Below are 20,824 nucleotides of genomic sequence, written 5' to 3'. Positions count from 1 at the left end.
TTGTAAAGTTGTATTATAGTATGAAAGAGGAAGAAAATAAGGAATCTATGAAGCAGCTGAGCCCTCCACCTTCTCTCTCTTCTCTCTCTCTCTCTCTCTCTCTCTCTCTCTCTCTCTCTCTCTCTCTCAAGTAAAACAGATTTTATTTTATTTTATTTTATTGGTTTTTGGGTCACACCCGGCGATGCTCAGGGGTTACTCCTGGCTCAATCACTCAGGACTCACTCCTGGCGGTGCTCGGGAGACCCTATGGGATGCTGGGAATCGAACCAGGGTCGGGCCGCGTGCAAGGCAAACGCCCTACCCGCTCTGCTATTGCTCCAGCCCCAAAAGAAACAGATTTTATTTGGAGGATTTTTGAAGGGAAGGAGGAAGAGAAAAGTGGCAGAATGAGGAGTAAGAGAGACAGAGTAAGGCGCTCAAGAGAAAACTCAGGCTTCTCCAACGGTGGAGAGAGCCCCTACACATACCCCGGCATTAGATAGGAAAGCATAAAAGTACACATCTCAGGAGGGGAGATGCGGGCGACACATGTGCTCAGGCACTGTATGTGCTTGGCCACGCAGGCGCAAGCAGCACACATAAAATACACAGGGGCTCAGGCAGCATATGCACCCCATCTTCTTTGTTTTATCTAGTTCCCGATTTTTGGAGTAATTGCATGGTGTGGGATGGCATGTGTGGCATCTTTCGTTATTACTTTATGGTTAGGAAAGTAAGTATAAAATCACAGTGTCATTCACGCCGTAAAACACCCCCTGGGGCATCCCACACTGTTCATTCCTAGTTCAAGTTCTCTCCTTTTACACTCAGAAGCATACTCCTTCTTCGTCCAGCATTTATTTTAGGTCTGCCTTGCATTTGAAGGTTTTGTGAGCTATCTACACTTGTAAAAACCATTTCCCAAGCGAGGTCTAATTACACGGCCAGAGCGAGTCTCCATTTATCCTCAGAACATGTCCCTGTGGGTCATTGGCCTCCGTGTCCTGTTTGACATTTCCTTCACTCCTCACCGCCGAGCAGCATAAACGACCCTGAAGTCTCTAACCAGGAGGGTCTTGGAAAGTGAGCGTTGCTATTTATTTCCATTCCAGTGATTCGCTTTTGTCTTTGCCTGTATCTCTTAGAGAATACTTCCTTTGTCTCATCCCTGTCTGCAGGGACATAAAATCCTGTGAATTTGGTTCACACTAAATGCATGGTGTGTTTTTTTCTGTGTTTTCTCTTTTTGAACCTCTAGGAATGTATACAAAGACTATCGCTTCCTAGAACTGGCATGTGACTCCCAAGAGGACGTGGACAGCTGGAAAGCGTCACTGCTGAGAGCCGGGGTCTATCCCGATAAATCCACAGTAAGTTGGACTTAGCTCTTACTTTTAAATGATCCACCGCGTTTTAGAAAGCGCAATTATACATAATATATGCTGGAGCAACTCCTCTTTTTGGCTTCGTTAATTTGGCACCATTTTAACTGATACTTTCCTGATATGTCTTTTTTCCTCCACTGGGTTTTAAGAATTTAATCAATGTCTGTCTTAAAGAAAATTCCCCCTGCAACCATAAGGCATGCTCTACTGCAATCTTAGAGCGAAAAGAAGGTTTCTTTGTTTCAAGGTTTTACTTGCCTTTATATCCTGTTTCTCAGTTGTTCAAATGTTCACACAAGCAGTTTGTAAAATCCTCCCTATAATCTCATACCGCTGATTTTGCAGATTCTTTTAAAACTGACTTATTTCTCCAAAAACCCCTGCCCATTCTTTATGCCTGCGTTCATTGGATCCAGAATTACATCTGTATTCAAACTCTGCTTCATGTCATCCTGAGTGCGAAAGAACAGAAAATATATTCTGTTGCTGTTCCCACTTATCTTTATTAATATACCTCAAGGGCCTGGGAGACACTTTTCTCATTCAAGTTCATAAACAGACCTTCTTTTCGTGTTCTTTGGGAAGTGTGATGTTACCCAGGCTTGTCCGGACTGAAACCCCGAGTCCCGCTGGCCCGTGCGCACGTGTGATTCAGCAGCCTCCTTGAAACAGGTCCTGAGGCGGGCCTGGAAGGGTTAGCACGGCCTGACCACTCTCTCTACATCTCCCATGACCTTTGACCTCCACTGCTCCCTGCACTAAACCCCTGAGGTGGCCTGGATGTTTAGTCCGACCTGGCCTTCACGACACTTGTTGAGTTCTCGAACTGCTACTGGGGCTGATCTTGCACAGATGCATCCTTTCCGCTCCAGCTGGGCCTCTAGAAAGTGGGGTACAGTGTGGGAATTGTCACTCGGGTGGCAACCGAGGGTGTTTCAGACCTGCTGGCCTTGGAGCCCCCCGCGTAAAGGGTGGAGGCTTTGTGGCCAGGCGATGTCATTGCCGTTACTTTGGTTCATGCAGAGACCCCTTACCCTCACCCCAGCCCTCACTCATCTGGCTAACTTCCAGGCGGGGCCCTGGTCCACCCGAGTTACACCTCACTGTGTCCTTGTCCCTCCTGTGGGACATGCATGTGTGTGTCCGGGTGACTGGACGGCGCTGGGGACACTGAGAAGTCCCTTATGTCACATCTACTCTCCACGGCTGATTGTGAACACAGCTGGGGGGGGGCCTCCCCACCCATCCCTCTGCCAAGAAAGTGCTCGCCAGAGTGGTCTTTTATTAGTCCCCACAAATGCCCCCAGGGGTGCACACTTCCTCCCAGAAAGTGTCCCCATGATGCCAAAGGTACCAGTGACTCCAAGGAACAGACAGGCCCCAAGGGATCGAGTAGCTGTGTGATCGCACTGCACAGGTGAGCGTGTGACACGTGTGATGGGAAATGCAAAGCAGCTTACCGGGACTGGTAGTGGTCATGCCTGGCTGGCCAGCTTGGCTTGTCCAAGGGAGTCAGGGAAGCCCCCCGGAAGAAATGCCCTTTGGGTGGGCTCCCAGAGGGAGGAGAGTCCGGGGAAGAGTCCCCAAGGTGCCAGGAGCCCTGAAAAGCTCTCAGCAGCATTGGGAGGGGACAGCCAGGCTGGCTGGCTGCTCAGCGCACTGTCAGGGGTCTCTGTTGCAGGCCATGAGGCAGTGAGAGGTCTCAGAGCAGGTCTGTCAGCAACGAAGATGGAAGCTTTCTTGCTGGAGGAATTTGGGGCTGGCCACGGTGAGGGGCGGCCTGTGTGTCCAGGGTGGTCGAGAGGAATAACTGAGGTACTGCAGAGAAAGCGTCCAGTAGAGAAGCCTCCAGAAAATAGCCTTTTGTTCCTCATTGTTTTTAATCTGTGCTTAAAAAATTATCCGCAGCTATTTTGTGCATCCTTTTGTGACAAGCATTTTTGTGCCAGCACTTCTTTAACAAGTTCGAGGTGTGCTAATGCACTGACCGGCTCCATGAGGTCGAAGGTACTTACTTTACACTGCTTATGACTTCTAAATATGCATGATACATACAAAAGCAACGTGCATACACACATTTATCCATACCTTTTCCTTCCATGCAATGTGATGTGATGTTGCAGTGAAAGTGTTCTCTTAAGTCAGTTTTATAAATCAAACTTATTTCAAGAGCACCAGATAAGTTTCTTTTTAAAGAGTCTGTTATACATCTCTCGTAAAGAGAAGTGTCTTGGGAAAGCGGCGTGACCCATCCCAAGGGAACTGTTTATAGAATCTGAGTTTTCTTGGTTCTGTCAATGCCATACCAAGAAGCTGCTCAATGAAATATTTTCGGCTGTTCTTAGGTTGTTTTTTTTTTTTTTCATCAGAATTGCTCAGTGTTAAGCAAATCTAGATATGTCCTATACAATCTGTTTTGATTATTTTCACATTATTTTGACTTGTTTATAAACACATATTTGGTATAGTTGCCTGGAAGATAGAGACAAAGAGTTGGACTTGATTTTTATTTTTTCCAACTGCATACCAGAGACAGAACAGGAAATTAAACTTGGCTGCGGGCCAGGAACATTGCTTTCTCTGCTTCCCTCCTAGACAATATTTGCATTGCTTCTGTCCCTCGGAGTTCAGCAGGTGGTGCCCGGTCACCTGGCTCTGAGGGACGGAGCTGGCCACCGGAGTGTGGGAAGTGGCGTTGTTGGGATCCTGGATCCAGCTGTCCACTGCATGGGCGCTCTTGGCTGGGGAGGGACCCCTCTGTCCTTTGGGCTCGTTCAGAAAGATTTGGTGCAGAAGTAAGACGAGCCCAGGGACAGAGGGTCTCTCTAAGCAGATGTTTAGACATGGAGGTGGGTTGTTAGGCTTTTGTATCAGCAAGCCCGAAATCAGCAGTGTGTCACCTCTCTCCTCATGGAGGGGATCTACACTGCTACACTGGCCACCGATAAGAGTTCAGACTCCAAACGTTTTGCTTTCTCTCTGTTTCGACAGGGGAAGAAAAAAAAAAAAAACCTACGTGAATAATTAGTTCCCAAAATGTTTGATTCCAAATCTATTTGGAAATCGTTTCCAGTGACATTTGACATGAAGAGCTGATGAACCCAAATGGAAAGAAATGACGGTGTTTGAGATAAGCGTGTTTTGGGGTTTGTTTTTGAACGCACAGTTTATTTGCAAGAAGAATAACTTTAGGCAAGGGAGGAATCCAAGTAGCTGAGTCATTCTAGCATGGCGAGGTGCAGGGAGAGGCCGAGGGGCTGCCTAAGAGCCAGGCAGAATCCTGGGTGGGGTCCTGGACTTTTGGGGGTCCTGAACCAGGCGGGCAAGCTCAGGGGCTGAGAGTTCTGAACTGCACCAGGCCGATGAGTTTGGTTTAAGGCACTGTGATTACAGATGTAGGCGTCTGCCGTGAGGAGGCAGCAGGGGGCAGGGGGTTCAGGAGGTGCCCACCATTGCTGTGTGTGTCTTCACCAGTGGGGGCCTGCTGGGGACACAGCTTAGGGGCCATTCCAAGCTGGTGTCCAGTGGGTGGGGCCCTAGGGCCCCCACACTCTAGGGTGTGCCTTATTCGGAGGAAGGAAACCCCCCCACCACCTCCCTGGGACAGTTCTGGGCTAAAATATCAAAGAGCAGGGGCGTTTGAGGGGACCCTCTGGGAGAGCGGTAACTCCGAGCTTTCCTCTGTGGAAGCGCGGGGACGATGGCCTGGGGAAGAGGAGCCCCCAACTCCCAGGCCCGTCACGGGCAAGGAGCACCCCTGGGAGACGAGGCTGGACACGGGGCCCCAACAGCAGAGCATCTGTGAGGCCCTCACTTGCCTTGTCCACCACAGAGGCCCCTGCGAGGACAGCGCTGCCCAGCTCAGAGCCTGGTGGGAAAGTGACTTGGGGGACCCAGCCACCCTTGGGGGAACCCATCTGGCCCTCTCCTGCGTGGGTGTCTCCCGTGCGGTGACAAGAGCTCCCTTGGCTCTGTGGCGCCATGCTTGTCACCGCCAGCAGAACCCGCTGGCCCCAGGGCTCAGAAGCCCCGGCCTGGGCTCCTGAAATGGATTTGGAACAGCAGACCCTGTGCCATGGAATGCCAGGAAGCCCACCTGGCGGGGCTGCAGCAGCATCACGCTGCCCCAGGGGGCCGGGCTCCCATTGTTCTCCACAGCACCTCTGCACCCCGAGAAACTTCCCAGTCGGGGGCCTTACGGCCCTGTTCTTTGCCAGAAAAATCCCCTCCTGCTTTTCCTTCAGGGTCCTCTTGTGGCAACTCCAGAAGCTTCATTTTTTTTTTTTTCCAGAAGCTTCATCCTTGTCTCTGTGAAAGATGGTTGTGAGGTGTCTGGGCAAGACATGTTCCCCAGCCTCATCCCACGCCACGCTTTCCCCTGCACACTGCAGCTCCTACCTCGGCTCCGGGCCCTCGCTGTTCCGTGCCCTCATTTAAAGCTGGTCTCAGCTCAGCCTGGGACTCCAGCCTGTGATTCATGCCCTCCCCCCCCACACGCACACACACAGACATGCACACACGTGCTCACGCACACACGTCTGATGCACACATGTGCATACACATGCACGCACATCTGTATGCACGTGGACATATGTGCACACACATGCATGCATATCTGTATGCACGTGGACATATGTGCACGCACATGCATGCACACCTGTATGCACACACATGCACGCACACGTCTGCATGCACACACACGCACATCTATATGTAGACACATGCACACACATGCATGTGCACACACATGTGCATGCACACATCTGTATGCACGTGCACACAAACGCACACACACATACGCATGCACATACACATGCCTGTACGTACCACACACATACACACACATGCATACACATCTGTACTCACACACACACTCACGTCTGTATACACTTTCCTAACAGTTCAGGGAGGAATTCCTCCCTGGTCCCCAGGGGAAGAGGGAGCCCTGTTCCCTCCCTGTCTAGGGCCCCCCGCCCCACCCCCACCCCCGTGAGGACTCGGCTGCCCGGGAGTCATGAATCACTCCCTTTACTTTCTGCAGCCAGATGTGAGTTCAATTGTTAGATATAAATCACAGCCCCAGGGTTCCAGCGAGCAGGGGGAGGACGGCCCCGGCTGCCGGCACTGGCTGCTCTCTCCCGCCTCTCTCGCCAGACGCTCGCTCCCGTGAGTCGCCTTTCCGGACCCGCTTTCCAGAATGTGTCGTGGGTGCCCCTGGGTCCTGGTATCCCGCCCCTGCCCCAGGGCACAGAAATAAAGGAGTGGTCCTGGCCGAGGGTGTCCTGCCTCGGCCACTCTGTCTCCCCACAACCACCCTGTCCTTTGCTCTCTCTGCACCCAAGACGTGAGAAATGCCCACGCTGGGCACGCAGAAAGAGGCACCGTCGGGGCCGGGTGAGCTGACGCGCTCCCAGTTCACTCCCTCCCAGTGCCCCCAAATTCCTGTACTCCCTGGATTCTGTTTTGGCTTTTTGGGTCACACCCGACGATGCTCAGGGGTTACTCCTGGCTCTGTACTCAGGAACTGCTTTGGCAGTCCCTCCTCCCCGGATTCTGAGTAAAGAGAAAGGGCCTCCCCTGTCCCCATTCTCTGCTGCCTGCTTTGCTTTAAAGTTAAGTGGAACAATAGCACAGTGGGGAGGGTGTTTGCCTTGCATGCAGCGGAACCCTCCAGGGTTCGATTCCCGGCATCCCATAGGGTCCCCTGAGCACTGCCAGGAGTGATTCCTGAGTGCAGAGCCAGGAGTAACCCCTGAGCATCGAGGGTGTGACCCCCCCAAAAAAATTAAAGTCAAGTGCTCAGGGCACCTCGTGCCTCTGGAGGGTGTGTCAAGGAAGAGTCTAGTGACTTGTTTTGTGTTTTGCATGAGCGCGAAAGATAAATTAACGGTTAACCTATTTCTTCTTCCCCCCCCCCCGCCCCCTCTCTCCCGCGGCTCCACGCACAGGGGAGCAACAGAGTAAGTTCTCAGTGCGTCTGCCCCCACCCCCAACTCCTGCATGCGCCTGCGGCCTGAGTGTGTCTGTGCATGCTGAAACGGCTTCCGTGTGGGCTTGGGGTGCAGAGGTCGGGATGGGCGCGGGGTGGGGGCCAGGAGGGCTCCTGGCGTTTGACCTGGAAGGGAAAATGACGTTCTTCCGGGCGGGGCTCCCGGGCCATCCCCCGAGGTGGGTATTTGAGGGAAAGGGGTGCCGAGGACTCAAGCTGTGGAGACTTGAAGGGTCAACCACGCGGTTACCCGGCCCGGTCCCTGGACTCGGTGGAGAGCGGCCGGCGTTGCGGCTGAGATGGGCAGAGACCAGGGCGCTGGCTTTGAAGGGGCCTTGAAACAGAGGGCAAGGGGTGGAGTCGTCGTGGGACTGGGCTTTTGTGCTCTTGATGTGTTCCAGCTGGTGGGAGCGGGAGGGTGTGGGGGTCTGGGGTTGGGGTGGGGGGCTGTACTGCTGGTGGGTTTGGGAAAACTGGTGGCACACAGCGAGGATGATGGCCTTGGCGGCGTCCCCGACCCGCAAGTAGTTTTCGCCGTTCCTTGGGCGGTTGGGCCTTTTAATGCAACTCTTCCGAGAGATCAGCGCCCCTTCTCTCTGGAGCGAGCCCCCCACCCCGAGCAGATCTGTCTCGGGGGGGGGGGGAGGGGGTGAGCCGGGCTGAGCTTTGCCACGGTGATTTGTTGTTCTTTTCTTCGCCCTATCAAGTGGGGCACTTGAAACGGCCCTTCTGGAAGACAACAGGAACTGCGAGGAATCCGTTACAGAAGGGTCGGCCCGCACAGCCCGGCCAGCTGGGACTCATCAGAACTGCTATTCATGAGCTATACATATAGAATGTAAAACAAATGTGGGCGATCTGGCGGTGGGGGGGAGGGAGTGGGCAGAATGCGCCGTGAGGGAGGACGCTGGCAGGGCCGGCGGGCTCTGAAAGAATGCCACTTTATAAATTTACATTTTGTGGGAACGGCTTGCTCAGGGGCCCCGATCAGAACGCACAGCCCCGTTCCAGCCCCAGAAACGCAGAGGGGAGGGGGCGTGTGTGCAGGAGACCAGGGCGAAGCCCCCTTACCCACAGCTCACCTTCTCAGAGAGAGAGGGGGGAAGCGTCAAGGAAAAAAAAAATTCTCCCACACAGGGGAGACTCTTTTTTTTTTTTTATTTGCCCCATACACTTTGCAGTTAACTCACTAAAGACTCTTTCTAATCAGTGCTCTTCGCCAAAAGAGGCGGACGGGAGGTAGAACTGGGTGTTTGGGATCTTATGACATAGATTGGGTTCCCATTACTGAGTGCTCAGTGCGTCTGAGCCGGCTTCCTCCAAATCCTGAGCATCTTTCTAGAATTCTCTGTGCTAAACCGCCCCCGCCCCGCGCGCAAGCTGCTTTGGAGCACGCTGTAGGAGCCCGCTGGTGGCAGAGAGGAGGGAGCCAGCTGCTCGTGTGCCTGCGAGGTGCCAAGCCTTGCACCGCTGGAGAACTCTTTAGGACACCCCCTCTCTCCCCCAGTGAGTCACTGAGGACGCACAGGCATCTGGAAAATTCCCCCCAGCAAATACTTGGCCATGGCAGGAGCCGGCGAGCATTTGTTACATCTTGCTTAGTGGCCCATAGGCTCCCCACCCCCCCACCCCCTACATATGTGTACCCCAAGGTTCAAGTTCAGTGTGACCGATTCCCAAATAGTTACAATATGTTCCGCAATAAAACTCAGTTCAAAACTGTTGCTCATTAAGGCCCCTCTAGGCTGATCAGAAGACCCTCTGGGTCTCCAAGCCCCCCGGCCGCACCATCTGCAGTGCAGACACTTGCAACAGCGCTATGGAGGCTGAGGGGTTCAGGGGGTGCTTTAGTCCTAGAATTATGGGGGGAAACAAGCACTGTTTTGATTTTTAACTGAAAAGCAGTTACTTGGGAGGAACTGATATACATTGATATGTGTGCGTGCACGCGTGTGTGTGTATACGTGTAAGTGTATATATTTGTATTACCATGCCTCAGTTGTTCATTGCGCTCTGAGTAAGTGATAGTTAACAGAGTGAAAACGCGCAGTGCTAATACTTTTCCAATATGATCATTACCCTGGCCCGGATATCTGGCAGGCGAAGCTGCCTCCAATCACACGGCACATCTGCAGGCGATTTTGCTTGAGCTTAGAATTTCAGAAGAAATGGAAAACACTGGAATCCAAGCTGTGCCGTCTCCAGAGTATAGATCTGGAGTCTTCAAAGGAGACTGTGAGCTTCGTTTTTCCCCTCTCACACGGCACTGCTTGTGCTGAGTCGTCCCCAAGGCAACATACCTGACTCCATGCCTGCCGTGTATGGGAGCCAGCTGTAAGAGGCGACTCATTGCTGCCTAATTGCTTATTTAGTGAGCGGCGTTTTATGGTGCCTGATCCTCACCAGACTCAAGACTGCTCAATTGGTGTGTTTCTTTAAAGATAAGCAGAATAGGTGTGTTTGCTCTCTTCTCTCCCCCTCGCTCTCCCTCTGCCCCTGACACACACACACACACACACACACACACACACACACACACACACACACACAGAAGATCCATCCGTGTACTTGTTTTCCACGAGTGCGACATCCATGTACCCCACCCATCTTAGATTATGCTGAGACTTTGGGAGCCCAGCGCCCAAGCTTCCAGAAAACACGTTGTGTGTGCACGCCTTCCGGTTTACACGGGTGGGTGTCACTGGGCGTCAGATGGAACCCAGCACCCCAGGCCCACATTCCTCCCCGCAAGCAATCCCAGGATTTGCTGTTTTCCTTTTCCAAAGCAAATCTTCATTTTATGAGCTCGAAGCTGCTCAAGGAAACTTCTCCTCTGGGCCCAGGATTCATTTTCCCTTGGAAAACCGTTTCCTGCTGGCTTCACGCTTCCCTGGATGGCTTAGGACAGAGTCTGTCTCTTGGAGGGATTTCTGGGGGACCCTGCATTCCACACCAGGGCTGTAATTAGGAACAGTGAAGTCGAGGCCCTCCTGATTTGATGCTGGTTCTGTGACCCAGTATACACAGGATAGGGAGGTGCTCTATAGACCTGATTTGATTTGTTTGAATATAATAATTTGTTTGTTGAATAAATGTAAATTCAAATGCTGTCTCTGAAGGAAACCTCCAGGCCAAAACCATAATCTCCCTGTTTTTCTTCTAGAGAGATGTTTAATTCCCTTCTTTAACTTAATACCCTCCATACACTCTTTTTAGACCTTTCTAGAAATTTAGTAGACTTTCAAATTTGTAATTAAGCCTTTTTTACTAGGAGTTTTTGTTACTTTTTTTTTTTAATGTGAAATGAGGAGGCTGGAGCGATAGCACAGTGGGTAGGGCGTTTGTCTTGCACAAGGCCAACCTGGATTGTATTCCTCCATCCTTCTTGGAGAGCCCGGCAAGCTACCGAGAGTATTCTGCCCTCACGGCAGAGCCTGGCAAGCTCCCCATGGTGTATCTGATATGCCAAAAACAGTGACAACAAGTGTCACCATGGAGACGTTACTGGTGCCCGCTTGAGCAAATCGATGAACGACAGGATGACAATGCTACTATTTCCTGAATGTGAATCTATGATGGGCTGGAGTGATAGCACAGCAGGCAGGGCGTTTGCCTTGCACGAAGCCGACCTGGGTTCGATTCCTCCATCCCTCTCGGAGAGCCCTGCAAGCTACTGAGAGTATCCCACCTTCACGGCAGAGCCTGGCAAGCTCCCCATGGCGTATTCGATATGCCAAACACAGTAACAAGTCTCACCATGGAGACATTATTGGTGCCGGCTCGAGAAAATCGATGAACAACAGGACAACAGTGCTACAGTGCTAGAGTGAAATGAGGCAGATCAAAAGAAGTAGGGGGAAAGAGGAGTAAAATCCTGCAGGAGAAGCTCTTAAATTTTTTAACAATGATCATGTAGAAAACAAAAAAAAAAAGTGGAAACCAAAAAGATTCCAGGTCTTTTTGAATGAATGCATGCTTCCCAAAATTTCAACTTGTGGGGCTGGAGCAATAGCACAGCGGGTAGGGCGTTTGCTTTGCACGCGGCCGACCTGGGTTCAATTCCCAGCATCCCATATGGTCCCCTGAGCACCGCCAGGAGTAACTCCTGAGTGCAAAGCCAGGAGGTAACCCCTGTGCATTGCCGGGTGTGCCCCAAAAAGCAAAAAAAAAAAAAAATTCAACTTGTGCAAGGAAAAGCCATATTTAATCTCTTCCCTTATGAATCTTCTGTTGCCTTTGAAAGAGAGATTCCCGGCCACTGGCTCTTTTACAAACTAAGGGGATTTTTAGGTTTTCTAGACCCTGACCCCCAGAAGTTGATTTCCTTGACTAGCGAGATTGAAAAGGAGAAACAGAACCAAACACACTTAAACAGAATTTGATTTATCTATTTAACAGCAAGTCTCACGTGGAGATGTTACTGGTGTCCACTTGAGCAAATCAATGAGCAACGGGATGACAGTGACAGATTTATTGCACTTCCGTTTTTTATTTAATTTTGTTTGGGGGCCACAGCTGGCAGTGCTCGGGGCTGACTAGCTCTGTGTTCAGGGATCACACCTGGCAGTGTTTGGTGAGGACCCTATGAGGTGCCAGGAATCAAACTGGATCCAAAAAGGCAAGTTCCTCCATCCCTGTTAAACAGAATTTTATTTTATTTTAATTTCATTTATTTATTTATTTTTTGCTTTTTTGGGTCACATCTGGCGATGCACAGGGGTTATTTCTGGCTCTGCACTCAGGAATTGCTCCTGGCGGTGCTCAGGGGACCCTATGGGATGCTGGGAATTGAACCCAGGTCGGCCGCGTGCAAGGCAAACGCCCTACCCGCTGTGCTATTGCTCCAGCCCCTAAACAGAATTTTAAAACATTCAGGAATTTACCTGTTGATTCCTAATTAGGTAAGCTGCAACCATTGTGTATATATCGGAAGGTTCTAGCATCGAAGGTGACAGGAAGGAACGAGACTCAGGTTTCAGCACCTGTTTTTACAGCGTTTCCAAACTGCCTTCCCTAGTGGCCCTCGGCACATCTGGCAGGACAAGCGGACATTATGAGCCTCGAGTTTTGGGAAAAGTAGTTATTCCCCACAATTCTTATTTGGGTGGTCTGCAGGATTCTAGGAATTGTTTGCAAAGATGGAGCGTGCCAAATCAGAGTCACCGAAATATGTTGCACTGCAGGGTCCAGAAGAGGAAATCCACATTCATGATCTCATGCCTCATTGCAAACTTTCGGTTCCTGGAGTCCCACCCTGGGTCAGGAGACTGCAGTCAGGCCCCAGCGCCCCCGTCCACGCTCACGTCCTCTCGCTGTCTTGGTGGGGAAAGGGTCCCCGGTGCAGGATCGTGAACTGAATTTTGCTCTCTGCGTCTCTAACGCATGCGCACAGGGGCTGAAGTGGTAGTACAGAGGGTAAGGCCGGCAGGAGGCCAGCCTGTGCCCAGTTCCTGGCACCCCATTTGGCTGCCTGAGCACCGCCAGGAATTATCCCTAAGTGCCGAGCCAAGAGTAAGCCCTGAGCAGCGCCAGGTGTGGCCAGAAAAACACATAAATAAGTAAATAAATAAATAAATAAATAAATAGAACAAACGTGCATGTGCCTGAAAGCCAGAACATTCTAAGCAGCTGAGGTACCGTCAGCTGGGCCAGAGTTCCTCATTTTTTTTTTTCTTTGAATAATGAAATGTGTTTTTCGGTTTCCTTAGAGAAGCTGTGCACATGCATTTCTCAAAGGAGAGTGCGCGGGGTTCACTTCTGCGTGACCCCCAAGTAACGTGGAGAAAGTGCCAAGGACAAAAGCTCCCTGGTCTCCACCTGTGATCCCAGTTGATGTGCATGTGTAAAAATCACTGTCCCGTTCCTGTCATCACGACCAAGGCACCTCTAAATTTTCTTTCTTCTTTTTTTTTTTTTAAGAATTTTTAAATTTTATAAAGTAGTTCACAATATTTGATTACTTGTAATATCCAAGCTCCAATCCCACCCCCATGACACCTTCCCACCACCGCATTTTGCATGTTTTCCATCCCGAACCCGAACCCCTGCCCCAGAGCAGACCGAAATAATATATTTTGTATTGTTTGTTATGAAAAAAAAAAAACCGCTGAAAATGCTACAAAAAAAAAAGCATCCTTAGAGGAAAGAATGTGGAGATTGTTGTATTTCAGCCAGGAGCCATTAAGCCCTTCTATAAGAGATCACTTACATGTTGTTAAAAGTTGAGCCTTGTGTGCTATATATATACATATATATATATATATATATATATATATATATGAGTTTTTCCAGGGATTCACTCATGGGTGAGCCTCCGCCCGAGCGTGTGGAGAATGGCCGTGGGCATGGGTCCTGGAAGTTTTTGCCTGCCAGGGCTGGGTCCTTTGGGGCGGGGAGGGGTCTCACCTGCCCCCCCTCCAGGGTGCCCCAAGTGAGACAGCCTGGTACGGTTATGGCGAGCGTCATGTTACTCCCTTCTAGGAGAGAAAGACATGCGATCCTTTCGAATTTTCTTAAGCAATTCAGTTTTGTTATTTTTTGGGGGGTGGGCTATGAAGTAAGAGACTATGTACAGGGGTCCAGGGCACCCCACCAGCAAATTCCAGCCATTGAGGCTGGGGGTTCAGTGCACGGGCCCGAGGCTGTGGTTCTGGCCCCGCGGTGCTGGGGAAACCCACAATGGTGTCAGGCCTTCAGGGTCACACTGGGCAGTGCTCGGGAGACCGTTGGTCCAAGCTAAGGAGAGTGTCTAGCTTGCCCCCTAACTCCCTGCACCATCTCCCAGCCCAACCCAGTCTTGGTTTTTTTTGTTTTGCTTTTTGGGTCACACCTGGCGATGCACAGGGGTTACTCCTGGATCTGCACTCAGGAATTACTCCTGGCGGTGCTCAGGGGACCATATGGGATGCTGGGAATCGAACCCAGGTCGGCCGCGTGCAAGGCAAACGCCCTACCCGCTGTGCTATTACTCCAGCCCCCTAACCCAGTCTTAAAGAGCCATACAAAGGCCTGGTTTTTGCACCCCTCAACTTTATTCTTAGTCAGCTGACGGAAAGGACAGTCCCATTGGAGGCAGAAACGTCTGGAGAAGCGAGCTGGCCTCTGCATCGTGTCCCCATACGCAGTGACCCTGCCAAGCTGACACTGAGAAGAAGCCAGCGGAGTGGGTGATGGGCTGGGCGCGCTGACAGGCCTTGGCTCGCCTCTGTTCGTGTTTCCTCTGCTGCGTGCACAGTGGAACAACACTCCGCCAGTGAATTTGGAGAAAAATGCCTTACTTCATCGCCCGACGCCCCGTCTCCACCCCCGGTAGCCTCGGCTGCTTGCTTTCAATGGCTTGAAGATATTTTTTTTTGAGAGGAACTGGTGCCCCATCACCCCCAAATGAAAGCGTCTCTCGGTCCCTCCGCTTTGAAAATAGGCCCTGAGCTGGTGTGATCTGGGGAGTTGGGATGTCTCATTTGGAAGTGGGGGCCTTTACAGAAGCTTTTTGTCAAAAAGCAGACGCTCGTTGTCTGGGTTAATTGAACTCACTGTCCTTATCAGGAAGGAGAGTGTAATCATAGACAGCCCGGGCGGTAGGAATTTAAAATCCTTCTCCCTTCCAAAGTGAGACGGGTGTGATTGATGAAAGAAATCCAGTTGAGTCCAAGCATAAGTGTGTATGTTTAAAAGATATGTAAGTACTGGATAGCTAATAAGCTACAGAAAGCTGGCAAAATGGAGCAAACTGTAGGAAAGAGAAAAAGAATTTGAAAATGGTCTGAGATGGGAATCAGTACTTATGCTTACAGGCTTTTAGAACTACAAAAATAAAACAGAGGATAAGAAATGAACTAATATTATACACAGGAAGATTAAATGGAATTTTTAATCAAATTATTATTTTAATTTAAAATGGAATGTAGAGAAAACTATAGAAGACATAATGAAATAACTCAATAATTGGGCTGGAGCGATAGCACAGCGGGTAGGGTATTTGCCATGCACGCAGCCGACCCCAGTTTGATTCCCAGCATCCCACATGGTCCCCCAAGCACCGCCAGGAGTGATTCCTGAGTGCAGAGCCAGGAGTTAACCTCTGTGCATCACCGGGTCTGACCCCAAAAGAAAAAAAAAACTCAATAACTGAAGTAATTTAATGAATTCAAAAGTAGAAAATATAATGTTAGAGGCTGGAGATGTCTTGCACACGGCTGACCCGGATTTGATCCCTGACATCTCATATAGTCCTCTGAGCACCACCAGAAGGGATTCCTGATTGCAGAGCCAGGAGTAATCCTAAGCATTACCAGGTGTGCCCCCCCCCAAAAAAAAATAAAATGTAATGTTAAAGCACATATAAATATAAAGTTTTGTATGGGGGACAAAAAACAGCAAGAGTTAAGTGGCAAACTGGCAAAATATCTATAACAAAATATCTATGACTATAAAGGGCTTAGCACTATAGCACTGTTGTCCCGTTGTTTATTGATTTGCTCGAGCGGGCACCAGTAACGACTCCATTGTGAGACTTGTTGTGACTGTTTTTGGCATATCAAATACGCCACAGGGAACTTGCCAGGCTCTGCTGTGCGGGCGGGGTACTCTCGGTAGCTTGCCGGGCTCTCTGAGAGGGGCGGAGGAATCGAACCTGGGTTGGCCACGTGCAAGGCAAACGGCCTACCCACTGTGCTATCATATCCTAAAGATAGGATTTGTATTCAGTTCATTTGAAACAAAACAAAGTACCTGCCTATTTGGGGGAAAAAGAAGCTGGAGAAATCAAAAGACACTAAGGCCAAAAAACCTTAATAAATAAAAGACTGATAGTTAAGTGGGGGTGGTGGGAGGGGAGTTCAGTTTCACCAATAATCATGAATTGTATAGGGACCCACATGGCAGAGCCTGGCAAGCTCCCTGTGGCGTATTGGATATGCCAAACACAGTAACAAGTCTCACAATGGAGACGTTACTGGTGCCCGCTTGAGCAAATTGATGAACAACGGGACAACAGTGCTACAGTGCTGCTACAGTACATGGGAATGACAGGCCTTATTTTGAAACTTGTGAGGAATGTGTAGGACTTCCAAAGTGGGGGGCAATAAGGGGTCTCCTTAAGTAAGGTGGGGCACGGATCAAGTACAGGTTGACCAGTCCAACAAGAAGCAAGAAGTATTGGGGCCGGAGCGATAACACAGCGGGTAGAGCGTTTGCCTTGCACGCGGCCGACCAGGGTTCGATCCCCGGCATCCCATATGGTCCCCCAAGCACCGCCAGGAGTAGTTCCTGAGTGCAAAGCCAGGAGTAACCTCTGAGCATCGCTGGGTGTGTCCCAAAAAGCAAAAAAAAAAAAAAAAAAAAAAAAAAAAAAAAGAAGCAAGAAGTATTAAATGCTTTGAAATTGCTTTGCCGATGGCATTTGCTTTGGGTGACTAAGATACTGTCACTATCACTGTCATCCTGTTGCTCATCTATTTGCTCGAGCAGGCACCAGTAACGTCTGCATTGTGAGACTTGTTACTGTTTTTGGCATATCGAATATGCCTCGGGGAGCTTGCCAGGCTCTGCCATGCGGGTGGGATACTCTCGGTAGCTTGCCAGGCTCTCCAAGAGGGACAGAAGAATTGAACCTGGGTCGGCCGGGTGCAAGGCAAACGCCCTCCCTGATGTGCTGTAACACTACTGAAATTGCTAAAATAGAAAGGGCTTGTGTTATTTAGGGGTATCAAATTGTATAATAGGATGAAACTTTAAAGCCAACACCATATAACAATAGCATGATGCTGATCATAAAATAATATCATTGATCACGTGTTTATTGAAAGCAAATTCTGTTTGGGATATTGTAATACTTCTTTTAGAAGTAGTTAAACACTAGTCTTATAAATACTCTTATTTAGGTCACATGGCTTTAAAGAGAAGAATTTACAAAGCTTCAAGTGTAATACAATTTTAAAGGGATAATTGGTTGCAAAGAGCAAAATAGAATTTTGGGGGTTTTTGATTTTTGGGGGGAGGATTGGTTATTTGCGAGGTGGGGGTGCACACCCAAAAGTGTTCAGGACTTACTCCTGGCTCCATATTTAGGCATCATTCCTGGTGGTGCTCATAGGATTAAGTGTATTTGGGGATCAAATGGGGATCAACCACATGCAAGGCAAGTGCCTTAACCCCGGTACTATCACTTCACTCCCCAAAGAGAAGTTTTTTCTTATTTTTTATTTTCATCGAATCACCGTGAGATAGAGCATTACAAAGCTGTTCATGAGTGGGTTTGAGTCATACAGTGTTCCAACACCCACCCACCCACCAGTGTAATTTCCCAGCACCAGTGTCCCCAGGTTCCCTCCCAGTCCCCCCCCAAACCACTCCCACCCCTGCCTGCCTCGATGGCAGTCACCTCCATCTTTTTTTTTTTAAACATTTTTATTGAGGTACCATGATTTCTTTTCTTTTTTTTTGCTTTTTGGGTCACACCCAGCGATGCTCAGGGGTTACTCCTGGCGGTGCTTGGGGGATCATATGGGATGCTGGGGATTGAACCCGGCTTGACCGCGCGCAAGGCAAACGCCCTACCCGCTATGCTATCACTCCAGCCCCACCTCCATCTTTTTGAAAAGAATCCACATGTTGAAACCCTCCTGTCCTTGCAACCATCCCCTCAAGTGAGAAACTGGAAAGAGAGACTGTAACCCACGTGGCAGAGGTCTTCACTCAGCGGGGTCTTGCTCCCAGGGCACGGGGGGAGGGGGCCCATGGTTTGTCGGGCTGGGGCACTCACCAGGAGTAGCGTTGACGGTGTGACATGCAGGGAAGCCCCTGCACTCAGAACTTCCGATTGTTTGTGCCAGCAGTGTCCAGTTATTAAACCTGGAGTTGGCTAGCAAGGAAAATGTGTGCCAGAGCCCCCCAGTAGGAAAAGTTGGTCTCTGAAGGCTTGAACCCGTGCCCTTCCTTGAGGTAGCCCAGTGGCTTTTGGCACTCAGACTGCACCATCTCCTGCACGTGAGAAATACCCCTTTCCCAGTGGCTGCTGGTCCGCCTCATAATGTAGGACAAGAGCAGGAACGGTTTTGGACTCATGTACCCAAGCAAAGAGCTTGAGGTCAAGGAGTGTGGGTGCCAAAAAGGGTGGCCTTCGCCAGCCCTCTCTGGGCACACATGTCTTTCATTAAGTACAAGAAGCCCCATTTTTATAAAAATCGGCGTCGCTTGTATGTGCTTCCACTAAAAGCCCGTGTCCAAATTGGAATTCCATGGAAACAGGAAGAGAAAAAGTGGCACTATTGCTCCATTTGAGAATTAACACAAGAGATGTGAAAATAGACTCAGGAAGGTACGATTAAAATCAAAGTATTTATCAAGGAATACTGTTCTAGTGCTTCCAACCTAAATGCCACCGTTCTCCCCTCTCCGTGCGGTCCAACAATTAAACTTATGGATTATCAGAAAAGGGAACTTTCCTCACCAATGTGAGCAATGCATTGTCTGTCAGTCAAGATTTTTAACCAGGGCGCTCTCTTAAAGGGCCGCATCTCTGGACCAGCATTTCTCAACCAGGGGTCTTATAGTCCGCTTGTGGGCCTCCCAGGATATTTCAATGGGGCCCAGGTGAAAATTGTTTCATGGAGGGAGTGTGGTTTGAGACTAGGGGTCCCCCTGGTTAGTCAGGGGTCCAGAAAGGGAACAAGGTCGGAAGGGAACTGCAGTTGGAAATAGGTTGAGAACCCATGCTCTACACCCAAGGCAGAAACGGCTGCTCCCCTTGGCCTTCGGGGAGGGAGTCCCCCGACCAGGAGCAAGCACTTTTGGAAACTTTGATTTCCTTTAAATATGACACAGTTGCTCGACCTGTAACAGAAGCCAGGTCTTAGACAAACTGTTAGCAATTGTGCGTTCCAAATCATGCGAAGAGTTCCCTTTGCAATGAACTGCACGGAAGAAGGGGTGGGGAGCACCTCAATATCAGTCTGCCCCCATCAAAGAGCAGGGAGTCGTAATTCCTCACAGGCCCTTACTCAGAAGAGCTGGGTGTTGGGGCTGGCGTGATAGCACAGCGGGGAGGGCGTTTGCCTTGCACTCGGCCGACCCGGGTTTGATTCCCAGCATCCCATATGATCCTCTGAGCACCGCCAGGAGTAATTCCTGAGTGCATGAACCAGGAGTAACCCCTGTGCATTGCCGGGTGTGACCCAAAAAGCAAAAAAAAAAAAAAAAAGAGCTGGGTGTGTTACGGCCCTATAACAAATGCAAGGATCTCCTAAACACAGACAGACACCCCCCCACCATAACCCGACCACGGGGTTTTCAACTTTTTTTGTATTTTTCTTTTTGGGTCACACCTGGCAATGCTCAGGGGTTACTTCTGGCTCTGCACTCAGGGATTACTCCTGGCGGTGCTTGGGAGACCATATGGGATGCTGGGAATCGAACCCAGGTGGGCCACATGCCAGGCAAACGCCCTTCCTGCTGTGCTATCACTCCAGCCCCGTTTTCGACTTTCTAATGGCACTAAAGTGATAGGCGTTCAGTAGAATGCTTTGTTTGATTTTTGAATTAGAGCATTCTGTTTCTCACTTTCATATGGTCCCGGGGAAGGTAGTTGCTCAACTAACGCATCATATTATAATGCGTCATTATAAAATCCAGTTGAGTCAGATGACCTGGCTCCGCTTTAGGCTGCTCTGTTCTCTGCAGGAAGGTCCACAAGGCTGAACTGTACCCTGCAGTGGGGAGTAGGTTGCAGTGTCCTGAGTAGCTCCAGTGCTGGGAGTGCATCCCCATTTCGGTTGGCTCACCAGGATGAACTGCATTGCACGGCCGGGGCACTGGCTAGTGTAAAAGTAGTGTTTGGGCTTTGAGCGCAAAACGGGGAGCAGGCGGTGCCACTTTGACCGAGGTTTGTGTGTTGGTCAAGTCTGTGCCATGCTGCAATGTGTCCCGTTGGACTGGAACCAGCCCCCAACCCCCCGCCGCCACCCTTCCCCGCCCTCAGACCTGGAACCAGAGAGGGAGTGAGAAAACGTTTGTCACCAAGTCAAGCAATGACCGTCGTGATGGGAGAAGCAAGGCAGAAATGAATGCAGGCAGGAGAGCCGTCCCGAGTTCCAGGGGGTGCCCCCGGAATTCAGGGCTATCAGCTGCAGAGGAAATGCAGGGCGGGAGCACTTTGTCCGTCCATACTGGGGAACTCTGGAAGGCCCTGGGGCGCTTTTCTGGATGAGCCCCGGGACTACCCTGAGGGAGAGTGAGCGTGAACCAAATAGTCCAAAGCTTATTTTGTGGCTTCCTAGTTAAGGGGGGCTCCAGTCAATCGTTGTCATTGGCTTTGCTCTAATACCTCCTGGCTGCATCTGCTCCCCCCCCCACCCCAGGGGGCTTTCCCGCTGAGCCCAGGAGGTTCTAGATAGAAAACAAAGCTCAGGGGTGCGGGGGAAGGAAGGAGGGTAGAAGGCTGACCTCCTCCGGATAGCCGCTCTGACTGCAG

General features: G+C 50.3%; 1 protein-coding gene across 5 annotated transcripts in view; it reads left to right on the top strand.

Moving 5' to 3' along the window:
- DNM3 (dynamin 3) overlaps nt 1-20,824 on the top strand; it is a 272,517-nt gene that overhangs the window by 179,383 nt on the left and 72,310 nt on the right. For 4 of the 5 annotated variants that reach the window (XM_055121454.1, XM_055121453.1, XM_055121450.1 and 1 more), the window contains one exon: nt 1,241-1,352. In XM_055121454.1, coding sequence (XP_054977429.1) covers nt 1,241-1,352 — 112 coding nt within the window. Of the gene's footprint in view, nt 1-1,240; nt 1,353-7,315; nt 7,328-20,824 lie in introns of all 5 variants that reach the window. The other variant, XM_055121451.1, reaches the window with a different exon arrangement.

The sequence above is a fragment of the Sorex araneus genome, chromosome X, assembly GCF_027595985.1.
Source record: "Sorex araneus isolate mSorAra2 chromosome X, mSorAra2.pri, whole genome shotgun sequence".
Taxonomy (NCBI): Eukaryota; Metazoa; Chordata; class Mammalia; order Eulipotyphla; family Soricidae; genus Sorex; species Sorex araneus.
This window is presented reverse-complemented; position numbering and strand designations above follow the sequence as displayed.